Here is a 14090-nt window from a genome sequence, read left to right on the forward strand (position 1 = left end):
CCTAACCACCTGAATTCAAACCCTGAGTCTTCATTGGTTCATCTTTGTTCTCCTGTCTGCTAATTGCGAGGAACCCCTAAAGTTCTGTTCTTGACCCTCTTCTCTTCTTTCTACACTTTATTCCTTGATGATTTCATCTCTTCCCATGGCTTCAACTTTCAACTCTATGTACATGACTCTCAAATCTATATAATCTATATTATAACATTCATGAGGGTGAGAGCTATGTCACACTTTATGCCTATATCTCTAACATCCAATGAAGTGCCTTGGACATAGTATACCTTTAATAAGTGTTTCTTGAGTGGAATTATTTATCTAGCTCTGATTTCTTCTTTTGAGCTCTAGCCCCATGGCTCCAACTCTTTCCAGTTTACCTCTGCTTTGAAGTACTACCAGCAGCTCAAAGGAAATATGCCCCAAACTGACCTCCTTATCTTCCTCTCAAGCCCATCCTTTCCTCTAGTGTCTCTGCTTCTGTTGATGGTACTACCATGCTCCCAGTCAACCAGTTGACTTTAACTTTTTCCTCTCTTCTATCTCTCACATTCAATCTATTCCCAAGTCCCATTGACTGGGATACAACCTCTTTTCCATCGATTTCCTTCACTTCACTCTCCCCTACGACTGCCACTCTTTTTTTACCACTCTATTACCCTTATCTTGGGCTACTGTCATAGCCTCTGATTGATCACTCCCCACTTCCAGGTTCTCTTCACTCCCTTCTTCACACAGCTGACTAAGGCATCATCTTAATGTGCTACAGATGACATCATTTCTCCTCTGTCATTGTTCCTGTTGCCCAGAGGATCCAATACAATCACCTTCGCCTTGGCATTTAAATGCCTCCACAAAATGATTCCACCCTACCTTTCTAGTCTTATTTCTGTAACCAGTAGCCTAGAAGCCCAGAAGGTCTAAGCCTACACAGACCAGGTTCAAGCTTAGAAGAATCCCTAAGAAGGTCATGTTCTCTTTTGGCTGATGCCACCACCCAGAATTTATTCTGAGAAAGTCTCCAAATATAACTCCTTTCTAGGTTTATATGGGGCAGCTAGGTGGCACAGGAAATAGAGCACTGGGCTTGGGATCAGGAAGACTCATCTTCCTGAGTTCAAATCCAGCCTCAGACACTTATCAGCTGTGTGACCCTGGGCAATTTACTTGATAGTGTTTGCCTCAGTTTACTCATCTGTAAAATAAGCTGGAGAAGGAAATGGCAAACCACTCCAGTATCTTTGGAAGAAAACCCTAAAACAGGGTTATAAAGAGTCAGACATGACTAAAACGACTTAAGAACAATAAAAAGGTTAGTTTGATTCTTATTTGGAAGTATCTATCTGGAACTATCTATTTGGAAGTAAATATCTATCTGGAAAAATCTATTTGGAACTACTATCCCTAGCATGATGTGAGTTAAGGCAGCTTGTCCAAGATTGTGCTATATAAGTATATCTAGAGGAATGTCTCCTGCTTCATGCTAATTAGTAGGCCTTCTTCAACCATCTCAACTGAGAGATGCACTGGTTGTGGCTTACTATAGCCTCTCTATCTTCTGAAACTCCAGTATAAACTAATAGGTAAATGTGGCTCTCATCCAAATGCTGACAGGTCAGTGAGTTCACTTTTATAAGCCAACACAAAGGTTATTTCCACTCAAGAGAGCGCATATTCTGGAGCATAAGCCAACCAAATCATGAGACACAGTGTGGTGTGGTAGATAAGGTGGTGAAGTTGGAGTCAAGAAGACTTGGGTTCATTTCTAGTCTCTGACACTTAATAGCTATGTGACTGTGGGGAACTTATTTAACTTCTCAAAGCCTCAGTTTCCTCATCTGTATAATGAAGTTGTTGGGCTTATTGATTTCTAAGGTCCCTTCTGGCTCTACGTTTATTACGGTAGGATCTTGAGGGTTGCCCTAGATATTGAAGCCCATCGCTTAGAAGGCACGTAGAGGTGGCTCCAAACCAACCAATTCATTTTGGAGGCCACCCCAAAATCACTTAGACCGAATCAGGAGTTGTCTTATTATTCCTTTTAGGGTGCCACGCCTTTATGGAGAGGTGTTGGTAGTGATTGTTCTTGTTTTTGTGTCTGTTGTTACCACTGCTGACGTTCAGTCATTTCAGTCATGTCTGACTCTTTATGACCCCGTTTGGGGGTTTTCTTGGCAAAGATACTGGAGTGGTTTTCCATTTCCTTCTCCAGCTTATTTTACCAATGAGAAAACTGAGGCACAGACAAATGTTTGAAACAAAGCTCCTCTAGTTGATTAGTGAGCCCTCCTGATAAATCTCTTACATTTCATATGTTCACATATTCCACATTCCAACAAATGAGACCACTAAGTAGTCCCTAACCTCTTCCTATATTCTTCTACCTCTGTGAATTTACTAAGGTCCACTCCACCCCTTCTAGCTCTCCCTGGAATGAGCTGTTTTCTCAACGTCATCTGTCAAAATCCCTTATTTCTTTGAAGGTGCATCTTAAATGTTACCTTCCCCATGAAGCCTTCACTCATCCCCCAGATGAAAGTGGTCTTTTCTAATTCAAATTTTCTTAGAGTACTTTGTCTGAATCTCTTCTTTGAGCTTATGACATTCTCCCTTGTCTCCTTTCCCAATTGTCTCTAAACTTGTCTCTTCCCCAATTGGATTGTAAGTTCTTTGAGGGCAGGAGCTATCATTTTTCATCTTTGCATTCCTACTGCAGAACACAAGGCCTTTGCACATAATAGGAACTCAGTTGAATGGATGACTAAAGGAAAGGGCATTGATGTCTCATTGTATTTACCCATTGATTTATGGTTATAAATGAAAACTTTCCCCCTTTTTATGTCCTTTGTACTCTTTAAATCAAGTGGGCATACTAGACCAACTATGCTGGTTATTTTTCACCAAGTTTCTGATGGCTGGGGGGGGCCAGTTCTAGGGAATCATGGGGGACCTCTGTGTGTGTGTGCGTGTGTGTGTGTGTGTGTGTGTGTGTGTGTGTGTGTGTGTGTATCAGAGGAGGAGAAAGGAGAAAGAGAGAGAGAGAGAGAGAGAAAGGGAGGAAGGGAGGGAGAGAGAGGGAGGGAGGGGAGTTTACCCAGCATGTGGCTGATGCCAGTGATAGGACAAAGGCTGAAGCTAGCCTCCCTGGCTCACTGTTCTGGCCTGGCCCTCCACAGCTGGATCCTAATGCCATCTCAGACAGTGCCACAGGCAACGTCACCGACAGCATCATCAAGCAATGGTGTGGCACCGAGGAGACGGTGAGGACACATCCTAGGTCACAAACAGACCCCTATCTCCCAGGCATCATATATCAAAGAGAATCCACTTCCTCAGGGTTCCTCTAGTCCAAGGTTCTTAACCTGAGGTTCATGAATCCCTAGATTTCAGGGGGTCCATAAGCTTGAATGGGAAAAAAATTACTTTATTTTCATTAATCTGTAACTGAAAATTTAGCATTTCCTTCAATTTAAAAAATACCTTTCTGAGAAGAAGGTTTAACCAGATTGCCACTGTTCATCCTGGCCCTCTGACCCTGGGCCTCTTCTCAATATAGCTCTGATCCCTGCCCCTTTCTAACCTGGCCCTCTGACCCCAGAACACTCCCCAAACCCAGCCTTATGTACCCTGCCTTTCCCAATATTGCCCTCTGACTCATTCCTAATCCAAGCCTCTGACCTCTAACCCCTCCTGTGACCACCTGACTCTAACCTAGACTGTGAAGCCTATTCAAGTGAAGAACATTAGTGAATGCAGTACGAACTTCTGCTTCCCCTGCGGGGACCAGCTTTGCCAAGAGAGGAACGTCACAGTCAACATGAAGCCTTGTGAGAAACATCCTCTTTGAACATCTCCTTGACTCCCTTTCTCATCCCCACAAGCCCCCTTTTCAGCCCTAGCCCAGTCCTTGCTGATCTATATGTCATGGGGGGTGGGGTATGCCTCTCTTAGGTCACCACCTTTTTGTGGGATCATCCCTTAATGACCTGGCCATTGGCTTCATCCTCCTGGCTGGCTCTTTACTCGCCCTCTGCTCTGGCCTAGTCCTCATTGTCCGCCTGCTCAACTCCATTTTTCATGGCCGGATTGCCCAGGTCATTCGAAAAGTCATCAATGCTGGTGAGGGGGAACTGGGATTGGAGGGGAGGGGGCAGTTGGAGAGGGTGAAATGGAAGTCAGGGGCAGAGAGAGGGGAGTCACAGAGAGGAACATGGGAGGGAAAGATGGGGATTGGAGGGAATTAGTTTGGAGACTGGGAAAGGAAGCAGAAAAATCAAGGCAACATAGTGTCTTAGTAAGAACATAGGACTTTTTGAGCTAGGAAACATAAGCTTAAGCTCTCTGCCACTAAACCTACTCTGTGAGGTTGGGAAAGTTACTTGACCTCTCTGAGGCTCATCTATAAAATGGGGATAATAGTAATTGAACTATCTGTCTTGAAAGATTGTAGTGAGAACCGAAAACAATAATGTAAAAAAATCACAAATCCTAAGATGTAATATCAGAAATCATTACAATCATTATTATACTAAGAGTGGTAATACTCTGTTACTACTTTTGTGAATGTGGTCATTCTCTAAGCCTCAGTTTCCTCATTTACAAACTGGGGGAAATAATACACTACCTTATGGGGCTGCTCTCAGGAAAGTGCTTTATAAGCTGTAAAGTGATATATATAAATTGCAAATTCTGTTATTAATATTCTTATAATAACTTTAATGTTTCCTTCCTCTTGATTCCCGCAGAGTTCCCTTTCCCCTTTGGATGGCTCAGCGGTTACTTGGCCATTGTGGTGGGTGCGGTTATGACCTTTGTGGTCCAGAGCAGCAGTGTATTCACTGCAGCTATTGTTCCCCTGATGGGTAAGTAGAGAGGCCTCACTGTGCCTGTGATGGTGCTTGGGATGGGCTGGGAGAAGCATGTGACATCCTGGTTCAGTTCAATTTAGTTCATATCAACAAACACTTACTAAGTGCCTGTTATGTATAAGACATTGGACTAGGTGCTGAGGACAGGAAGACAAAAAAGCCAGTTTCTGCCCTCAAGGAGCTAATATTCTACTAACTATATGTCTATAGATAAGTAAATTCAAGAAACTTGGAGGAGCACTGACAATGGAAATTGGTGGGTGGGAAGGCAGGGAAGTCAAGTACCAGAACAGGTTGCATCTGGGAGCTGAGTTGAGCCTTGAAGGGAGTTAGGGATTCTAGGAGGCAGAGTCCAGTAAAGAGTGCATAAAGATGGGAGACCGATATTCCTGTGCCAAGCCACAGAGACAGGAGGTGGAAAGTTGAATTCAGCAATCAACAGTAGACCAATTTGGCTGGAATAAATCAGGGAAAGAAAAAGACTAGAGATAAGGAGGTCTATTAGGAAGCTTTTCAATAGTTCATTTGGTAATGAGAGTCAAAACTAGGGTGTCCGTGGGAGTGGTATGAAAAGGGCAGCCTGAAGAGATTTTGTGGGGTGTAGAATTAATAAGACTTAACAACTGCTTAGATAAAATGGAAGCAGAAATGGTGAGCTTAGGTAACAGGAAGAGTGGTGGTACCTCAACAGGAATAGGGAAGTTTGGAAAAGAGATGGGCTTCGTGGGGAAGATGATGAATCCCCTTTAGGACATGCTAATTTGGAGATACTGATTGGAGATGTAGGCAGAGGTTTCTAGCAGGTAGCTGATGTTCAACAATTAGAGTTCAGGCAAGAGATTAGGGGCAAATGTATATTTATTCATTCATCAGCACTTATTAAGCACTTAGGAGATACAAAGACAAAAATTAAGCAGTTCCAGTCCTTTAGGAAAGATATAGATATTGAAGAGATATCGATTTGGGAGTCATGTTTGTTGTAAAGGTGCTAAATGAGTATGTAGGAGCTGATGCAATCACCGAAAACAGGTGTAGAGAGGGAAGGGAAGAGGACCCAGGGCCAGCCTTGAAGAGACATCCATACAGTGAGCTGGAAGATGGATGAGGGTACAACAAAGGGGACTGAGAAGGAGTGGTCAGATAGAGAGGAGAACCAGGAAACAGTACTGAAGTCAACAAAGTCCAGTGAAAGGATGCAGAGAGGTCAAGCAGGATAAAGCTTGGTGGGGGTGGGAGTGGGCAAGGAGGGAACAATTGGATACAGCAGTTATTGCTGGTAATATTGGAGAGGGCAATGAGGATCAATAGGGTTGTGATTCAGATTGCAAAGAATTAAAATGTGTCCGTCCAGGAAACGGAGATACTGAATATAGATGACTTTTTTCCCTAGGAGTTTGGCTGTAAAAAAGAGGAGGTAATATTTTGAGGGGATGAAAGGCTTTTATTTTTTCCTGGTGAGGCAACTGGGGTTAGGATTAGGAATTCAAAGGTAGAGAATAGTACACAGTTGGACTGACGGTCGCAACAATGGGTCCAAGACAATGATGGGAGGAAAGAGAAACCAGTTCAGGGGTTTTGATTAACAGACAATGAGAAATAAAGAGACTGAAGGTTGAAGTGAGAATGAAGAATGGATTCAGAAGGAGGCAAAAGTAGGGATAGAAAGATAGAAGGTCATGGTCAGAGAGGAATTTCATGGTTCAGGATCATGGAAGTAGCACAATCACGGTGTCAAATAAATGCTTGAATTGAGTTGAATGTCTGATGGTGCGATCTAAGATTTGTACTTCCCTCTGGGTGACTGAGGTAGAGTGAAGGTACAGGTTAAGAGAATTAAGGATCTGGGGCTCCAAGGTATTAAGGGGGCATTAAGATGTATATCGAATGCAAGGATCTAAGACATCTCCAAAAGTCTCATGATGGAAAATGCTATCCACATCCAGAGAAAGAACTATGGAGTTTGAATGCAGACGGAAGCATACTATTTGCTCTTTTTAAAAAAAATTCTGTTTTGTTTTGTTTCTTCTCTCTTGTGGTTCCTCCTATTGGTTCTAATTCTTCTTTACAACATGACTAATGTGAAAATATGTTTAATAGGAATGTATATGTAGAGCTTATATCAGATTGCATGTCGTCTTGGGGAGGAAGGGGGAGAAAATTTAAAACTCAAAAGCTTATGAAGGTGAATGTTGGAAACTAAAAATAAATTAATTTTTTAAAAAGCTTAAAAAAGATGTATATTGAAGTCTCTGGGTAAGAAGGCAGAGATTGGAGTAGAAAGAAAGACTGACCAGGTACTGAATTCCTTGAGGAAGAAGGGATAATGACCCAAAAGCTGATAGGTAACTGTGGCCAGGTTCTAACCAAGGTGATATAGGTAGGCCTGGTGAATATCAAAAGGAGAAGAGGTTGCTGAGTGATGATGTGAAAGGGATGATGATGTCTAGAAGAGACAGTGAGATGTAATAATTTTGCTTTTGAGACTACAACTCCCTACCTTGCTAGTCTGAGAGTACAGTGGCCACTTGTGGATCTGACTACCAATACTGATCAACACAGAAGCTTTAACTTGCTCAGTTTTCCCCCTTGAGCCCCCTTCCCCACCCTCAGCCTAGTGCCCTCTGCTCCTGAAAGCTCACTATATTGGTACCAGACTTGGTTAACCCCCTTAGCATGGACTTTAGTCCTACTGCTGCTCAGAACTCCCAAACTCAAGCAATCAAGGGAATCACATTCCTTGGTAACAGGGACCAGAGGCACGCACCACCACACTCAGGTGCAAAGATTATTCTCACTCCTATTGGCACAGGATGTGGCTGCAGGACAAAAGAAGTACCTAATACTGGAGAAGATGACCAGGGAAAGAATTATTTAGAGGGAACCAGTTTTCCCAGAGGGCAAGAAGTTGGAAGAAATGTGAGAGAAGATGTATGGGATAAAGTGATAGAAGAGGGGCTCTAGATGGCACAACGTAAGGAGAGGGCTGCAAAAACATGGTATGGTCTTGTAAGACTACTTCATGAATTTGAAGGTCAGCTTTAGTAAGGAAAGTTGTGAAAAGGTTTGTGTGTGTGTGTGTGTGTGTGTGTTGTGTGTGTGTGTGTGTGTGTGTGTGTGTGTACACGGGTGTTTTGCTATAGTGGGAAAAAAAAGATCAAATAAGGGATAGATCTGTTGCTTGGGTGAATGGGATGATAATCAGCGATAGAGAAAACATAGAGGTGCTCAGTTCTTGCTCTGTTTTTGTATTCTCTACCAAGAAAAATTGTCTTTGGACAGAAAAAATGATGAGCAAGTGACGCCCTTGATAAGTAGGGAGATAGCAAATTTGCCTAGTTGCCCTTGATGAGTTTAAGCCACCTGGTCTTCATGAGCAGTATTCTGTGAGGACCAATATGAGCCACTTTGAAAGATATGGAGAGAGTGAAAGCTATCATTGAAGTAGAGAAGGCCAAAGGTTATCCTGGTTTTCAAAGACAGTGAATAGAATGGATTTTACAAACAATCAGCCACTGGCTTGACTTCAATTCTGGGCAAAATGATAGAATGCATTTTTAAAGAGAACACCTAGAAAAGGAAGCCACAATCACAGAAAGCATGGTTTCATCATGAGCAGGCTTTGCCGGACTGAATTAATTTCCTTTTTGACAGAGTTATGAAAGTTGTAACTCAGGGAATTACCAAAACTTTAGCAAAGCATTTGAAAAAGTATCTCATGATATTTTTTGTGGACAAGATTAAGATTCATGGACTAGATTGGGGTTCTTAACCTTTTTTGTGTCATAGACCCTTCTGGCAATCTGGTAAAACCTGTGGACCCCTTCCCAGAATAATTTTTTTAAATCCATGAAATAAAATACATAGGATTACAAAAGAAAACAATTATTCTGATTGATCTACAGTTATTAAAAAAATTTTTTGGAGGGACTAGGCGACTTGACCAGGGTCACACAGCTAGTAAGTGTCAAGTGTCTGACGCCAGATTTGAACTCAGGTCCTCCTGATTCCAGGGCCAGTGCTCTATCCACTGCACCACTTAACTGCCCCTAAAAAAAATTTTTTTTTAAACAAGTTCACAGATTCCAGGTTAAGAATCCCAGGAGATGAGAGTACAGCCAGTTGGACCTAGTGTTAGTTGAATGCCTAGCCCCCAGGGAAGCAGGTGGTTTGATATCAACAAGGAAGGAGATGTCTAGTGGAGGGCCTTCAGTGCCTGGATCTTTGCTGTGGAATGTCCCCCTTTGTTCTTGTTGACTAGCCTTGGATTTGCAGGGTATGTCATTTGGGGTTGCAATTTTAATTCCTTTGCTTCTCAAATATGCCCAACGGTGTCAAACTCAAGTAGAAACTGATCCCTTTGGACTACCTTACCTAATGACTTAGAAAACTACCAATGAACATTATTATGTTGTGTAGTGTTTTTACTTATTTTGTTAAAGGTTTTCCAATTACATTTTAATTTGATTGGGCTGCACTCAGGAGTTTTGCTGGCCTACAGGCTGAAAGTTTGACACCTCTGCGCTGAACCATTCCTTTCTGCTATTTCTAGTGGATGTACAATAATTTTACATTATTCTAATTTCCTGTCCTTTGTATCTGAAGGTCTTTATCTTGGCCATTTGTAGAATTTATTTGTCATTAGAATCGTTCCATTTGATCACTATGTGTCTTAGAGTTTGAAGGGTAGGGTTTTGTTTTGTTCTGTTTTCTGGAGACAATTTGTGAACTCTTTTAATCGGTGCTTTATTTTCTGTATTCAGAGATTTGGAGCAGTTTTCTTGTATTATTTCCTTTTATAGTGTTCAGCCTTTTTTATTTGTCACATTCTTCTGGGAGACCTGTGATCCTTAAGCTGTTTCTGTATATCCCGTCCTCAAGGTCAATGACTTTGGCTTGTGTAGAGATCACGTGTTCTTTTAATGTGGTTGTCTTTTGCTCCTCCTTTGCCAGATTTTTCTCTATTTCAGTATTCCTTCATTCCAAATATGTTAAATCTCTTTTGCTTCCTTGGGGAAACTCTCCACTGTGGATTTGATCCTTTCCTAATCTGTTAATTGGGTATTTTATTACTTACATTGAGAGCTATAACTTCTGTCATATATTAATTCCTAATTTCTTCTCTAATGGATTTCATTTCTCTTTTGAAATCATTCTGGAATTTCTTGTTTTGGTTCCACAGAATTCTGTGTTTCCTCAGGTTTCCTGAGGCAGCTGGGTTGTGCAAAGGATAGAGCACTGAAACTGGAATCAGGAAGACCTGAGTTCAAATTTGGCCTTAGACCTTTACTATCTGTGTGACTCTGGGCAGGCCACAACCTCTATCTGCCTCAGTTTTCTCATCTCTAAAATTGGGATAATAATAGCCCTTGCCTCCTAGAATTGCTGTAAGGATAAGACGAGACAATAATTTTAAGGGGCTTTGCAAACTTTAAAGTACTATATAAATGCTAACTGTTATTGGTTGACTGTCATTTGTCTTGCAATATTTGTTGAGAGCTCTGTAATCTCTTTGAGGGTTTAGTAATCATATTTCCTTCTAGTTTTAAGTTCCCCTCTATTAAATTTTCATCTTGAAATATTTTGTGTTTTAGCCTTTCTCCTTATATTTCTCTGTCATCCACATTATGATTCCTCTCCCTTTTCTGGAGGGTACATTGGTGGGGCTGGACTATAAAGCTGCCTTGGTCCCCTTCCACATGGAGGGACTTAAATTTCACTGGCCTTGGTCCCTGCCTTCAATAGCCTTTTAGGGAACAGGACTGGCCCCAGCTAAGTTTCAGTCCCCTTTCCTTCAGGTCTGGTATAGTCATTCAAACTGGCCCTGACCCTAGTTCCTTCCTTGGCTCTTAGCTTTTCTGGCTGAGCTGAATCAACCTCTTCCACTTTTTTCAGGGTAGAGAGAGGGTGTGGAGGCTGTTCCTAATGGTTTCTGTAGCAGACAGAAAGTAGTACTCATTTCTCCCTTTCCTTTCCTTCCTCCTCACATAGTGGAAGAGAATGGGTACTTGACGTGGGAGGAGATGGGCATGGGGATAAGGCATGCCAGAAAAGTCTCTGCAGTGAGAGGGGATTCTAAGATGGGCTCCAGATCCAAGCCTGTGGGTCAGGTCAATTTGTATGTCCTTTCTAGGAGGGTGGAGATTTGTGGTGGGCATTTTAAAGATTAATACTCTTTAGTGCTAATTCATAGGGATTTTTATCACGTCAACGTTCTTTCTTTTTTGTTGTATTGGTCCAACTATAGCTGCTGTATACCTGGCACATAATTCCTTTTTTTTTTTTTTGAGAATTAGTGGGGCCTGGGGAAGATGTTCAGTTTGATACCTGTTGGTCTCATGACCAGAAAGTTGTACCTTTGCTTTTTAACATTTTTCCAATTATTTGGATAAAGGAATAGATGGCCTACTTATCAGATTTGTAGAGGGTTTTTCAAGCTGGGAAGAATGGCTGACATATTGGATGACAACTTCAGGGTTCAAAAGAATACAAACAAGGGGGCAGCTAGGTGGCGCAGTGGATAGAGCACCAGCCCTGGATTCAGGACGACCTGAGTTCAAATCTGACCTCAGACACATAACACTTACTAGCTGTGTGATCCTGGGCAAGTCACTTAACCCCATTGCCTAACCCCACCCCCCAAAAAAAGAATACAAACACATCAGAACACTGGGTGAAATCTAAAAACGGAAGGTTCAAGAGGGGTAAATGTAAAATATTTGTGCAGTGAGGTGGCCCAGTGGATGGAGCACTGGGCTTTGAATCAGAAAGACTCTCATCTTCTAGAATTCAAATCCATCCTCAGATAATTACTAGCTGTGTGACCCTGGGCAAGTTACTTCACCCGGTTAGCCTCAGTTTCCCCATCTGTAAAATGAGCTGGAGAAGGAAATGGTAAACCACTCCAGTATCTTTGCCAAGAAAACCCAAAATGGGGTCATGTAGAGTCAGATGTGACTGAAATGACTGAACAACAACAATATTATATTGGGGTTCACAAATCAACATCAAAAGTGTAAGACTGAGAAAATGTCGCTATGCAGCAGTTCATCTGAAAAACCTTTGGGGAGTTTTGATGAACTATAGATTCAGTACAATTCTATAGCATGATTTGGCAGCCTCCCCAAAAGTTAAAGCAATTTTAGCCTGCCATAAGAGGAGGATCACGTCCAGGAGCAGGGGAGTGTTAATTCCTCTGTAGTCTACCCTCATCAGAGCACATCTGTGGTACCGTGTTTCATGCTGAGCACATTTTAGGTAGGACATTGACAAACTGGAAAGAGTCCGAAGAAAGGCAACCAGGATAATGAGGGGCCTTGAGTTCGTGCCATGTGAGGATCAGTTGAAAGAACTGGGGGTGTTTACCCTGAGGGTGGAAGTGGGTATGATAGTTATCTCCAGGTATTTGGGCTGTCATGTGGAAAAGGGGTTATTAGACTTGTTCTGCTTGAGTGCAGGCCCCAGAGTTCAGAACTAGGGGCAATAGCTGGACTCTGCAGAGGTAAAAATAGGCCTGATGGAGGGGAAAACTTCCCAACAGTTATAGCTAGTCAAAAATGGAATAGGCTTGAAACAGTCAGGTGGTGCAGTAGACAGAGCACTGATCCTGGAGTCAAGAGGACCTGAGTTCAAGTTAGACTTCAGACACTTACTAGCTGTGTGACCCTAGACAAGTCACTTAACCCTAACTGCCTCCAAATTAAAAAAAAAAAAAGGAATGGGTTGCTGTGGGAAGTAGTGGCTTCCCCCTTCATGAAGGCCTTCAAGCGAAGGTTGGATGACCTCTTGTTAGGTATGTTGTAGAAGATATTTTTGTTTATATATGGGTTGACTTCTGAAGTCTCTTCCAACTCTAAGATCCTGGGACAATGACTCTCAATCATATGAACTAGAGGAAGATGGAGTGGGAGTTTGATAGCCATAAGCCAAGGAAAATATTAAATGACTTACACTCCCACCATCCAAGGTCTTATAATGAAGGAAGGTGTCAGCAAAGAGATTTGGTTCAGAATTCAGTCAGTAAATACCTGTGATGGGGTCCCCAGGGCCCTTCTGGACTCACACGTCATTTGCCTCATCCCAAGGCAACAAGTGGTGATGCACACACAGAAAATTCAGAATCATGTGACTGCAGAATTTTAGAGTTGGAAGGGACCTCGATGGGGGTCTAGTCATGCACAAACAAAGAGGGGGGGCCATCTACCTCTCAAAACAGTCCGTTTTATTTTTGAACATCTCTGAGTGTTTGGGAGCTTTTGTTCACTTTTCAGGTCTAAATTTGCTTCTTTGTCACTTCTACCTGTTACTTCTGGTTCTGCCCTCTGGGGCTAAACAGGACAAATCTAATAATCAATCCTCTTTCCACATGATAGCCCTTCAAATATTTGAAGACAGCTAGCATGTCCTCCCCTGCATCTTCTTTCCTCCAGGCTAAACATTTCCAGTTCCTTCCAACAATGCCCATGCGACATAAACTAAATCCTGCTTTACCATAGCTCTTTGCCATACTAGCTTCTTTCCTCTGGACATTCTTAATATCAATATACTTAAACTATGGCAGGTAGAACTTAACACAGTGCTGCTCCAGATGAAACCTGACCAGGGAAGAGAACAATGGGACTACCAACCTCTCCTCCTTCTCCCTCTTCTTCTTCTCCTTCTCCTTCTCCTTCTTCTTCTATATGTTAAGTGACACATCTAGTAAGTGTCTGAGGTCACATTTGAACTCCTGACTCCTAGGTTGGTGCTCTACTCACTGTGCCTCCTAGCTGCCTCACCAACTTCTCAATGCAGCACAAAACTGCATTAACTTTCTTATCTGAAATATCTTATCACTGACCTACATTTTGAACTTGAAATCCATTAAAACTCCCAAATATGTTTTAGACAAATTGCCATCTAACCTAATACTTTCTTCACCTTTTACCTGTAGTATGTAGGCTCTGAGTTACTTTGCCAAACTACATTTATTCTAGTGGGTCAGATCCCCAGAGTGACCCTACTACTCCTCTTGGGGTTCTAAGGGCAAAACCCTAAAAGGTTGAAGACATCTAACACCATTGCTATTGAGCCCCTATCTGATGAGTTCCACCCAATATCAGTGTTCATTGATTAACATCTCCCCAATATCAACTGACCACTTGATCTCTCCTCCATACAAATTAACCAACTAATACCAATTAACTTTCTTTTTTAAAAATTTATTTTGATTTATCAACAATCACTTCC

At 42.1% G+C, this 14090-nt stretch overlaps 1 protein-coding gene across 1 annotated transcript in view; it reads left to right on the forward strand.

Moving 5' to 3' along the window:
* Positions 1-14090, forward strand: part of SLC34A3 (solute carrier family 34 member 3) — a 35169-nt gene that overhangs the window by 4191 nt on the left and 16888 nt on the right. The window contains exons 8-11 of the mRNA XM_020981749.2: positions 3174-3257; positions 3713-3824; positions 3949-4116; positions 4743-4859. Of these exons, the coding sequence (XP_020837408.1) occupies positions 3174-3257; positions 3713-3824; positions 3949-4116; positions 4743-4859 (481 nt within the window). The remainder of the gene's footprint in view (positions 1-3173; positions 3258-3712; positions 3825-3948; positions 4117-4742; positions 4860-14090) is intronic.

The sequence above is a fragment of the Phascolarctos cinereus genome, unplaced genomic scaffold (assembly GCF_003287225.1).
Source record: "Phascolarctos cinereus isolate Bilbo 61053 unplaced genomic scaffold, phaCin_HiC Scaffold_2;HRSCAF=192, whole genome shotgun sequence".
Lineage (NCBI taxonomy): Eukaryota > Metazoa > Chordata > Mammalia > Diprotodontia > Phascolarctidae > Phascolarctos > Phascolarctos cinereus.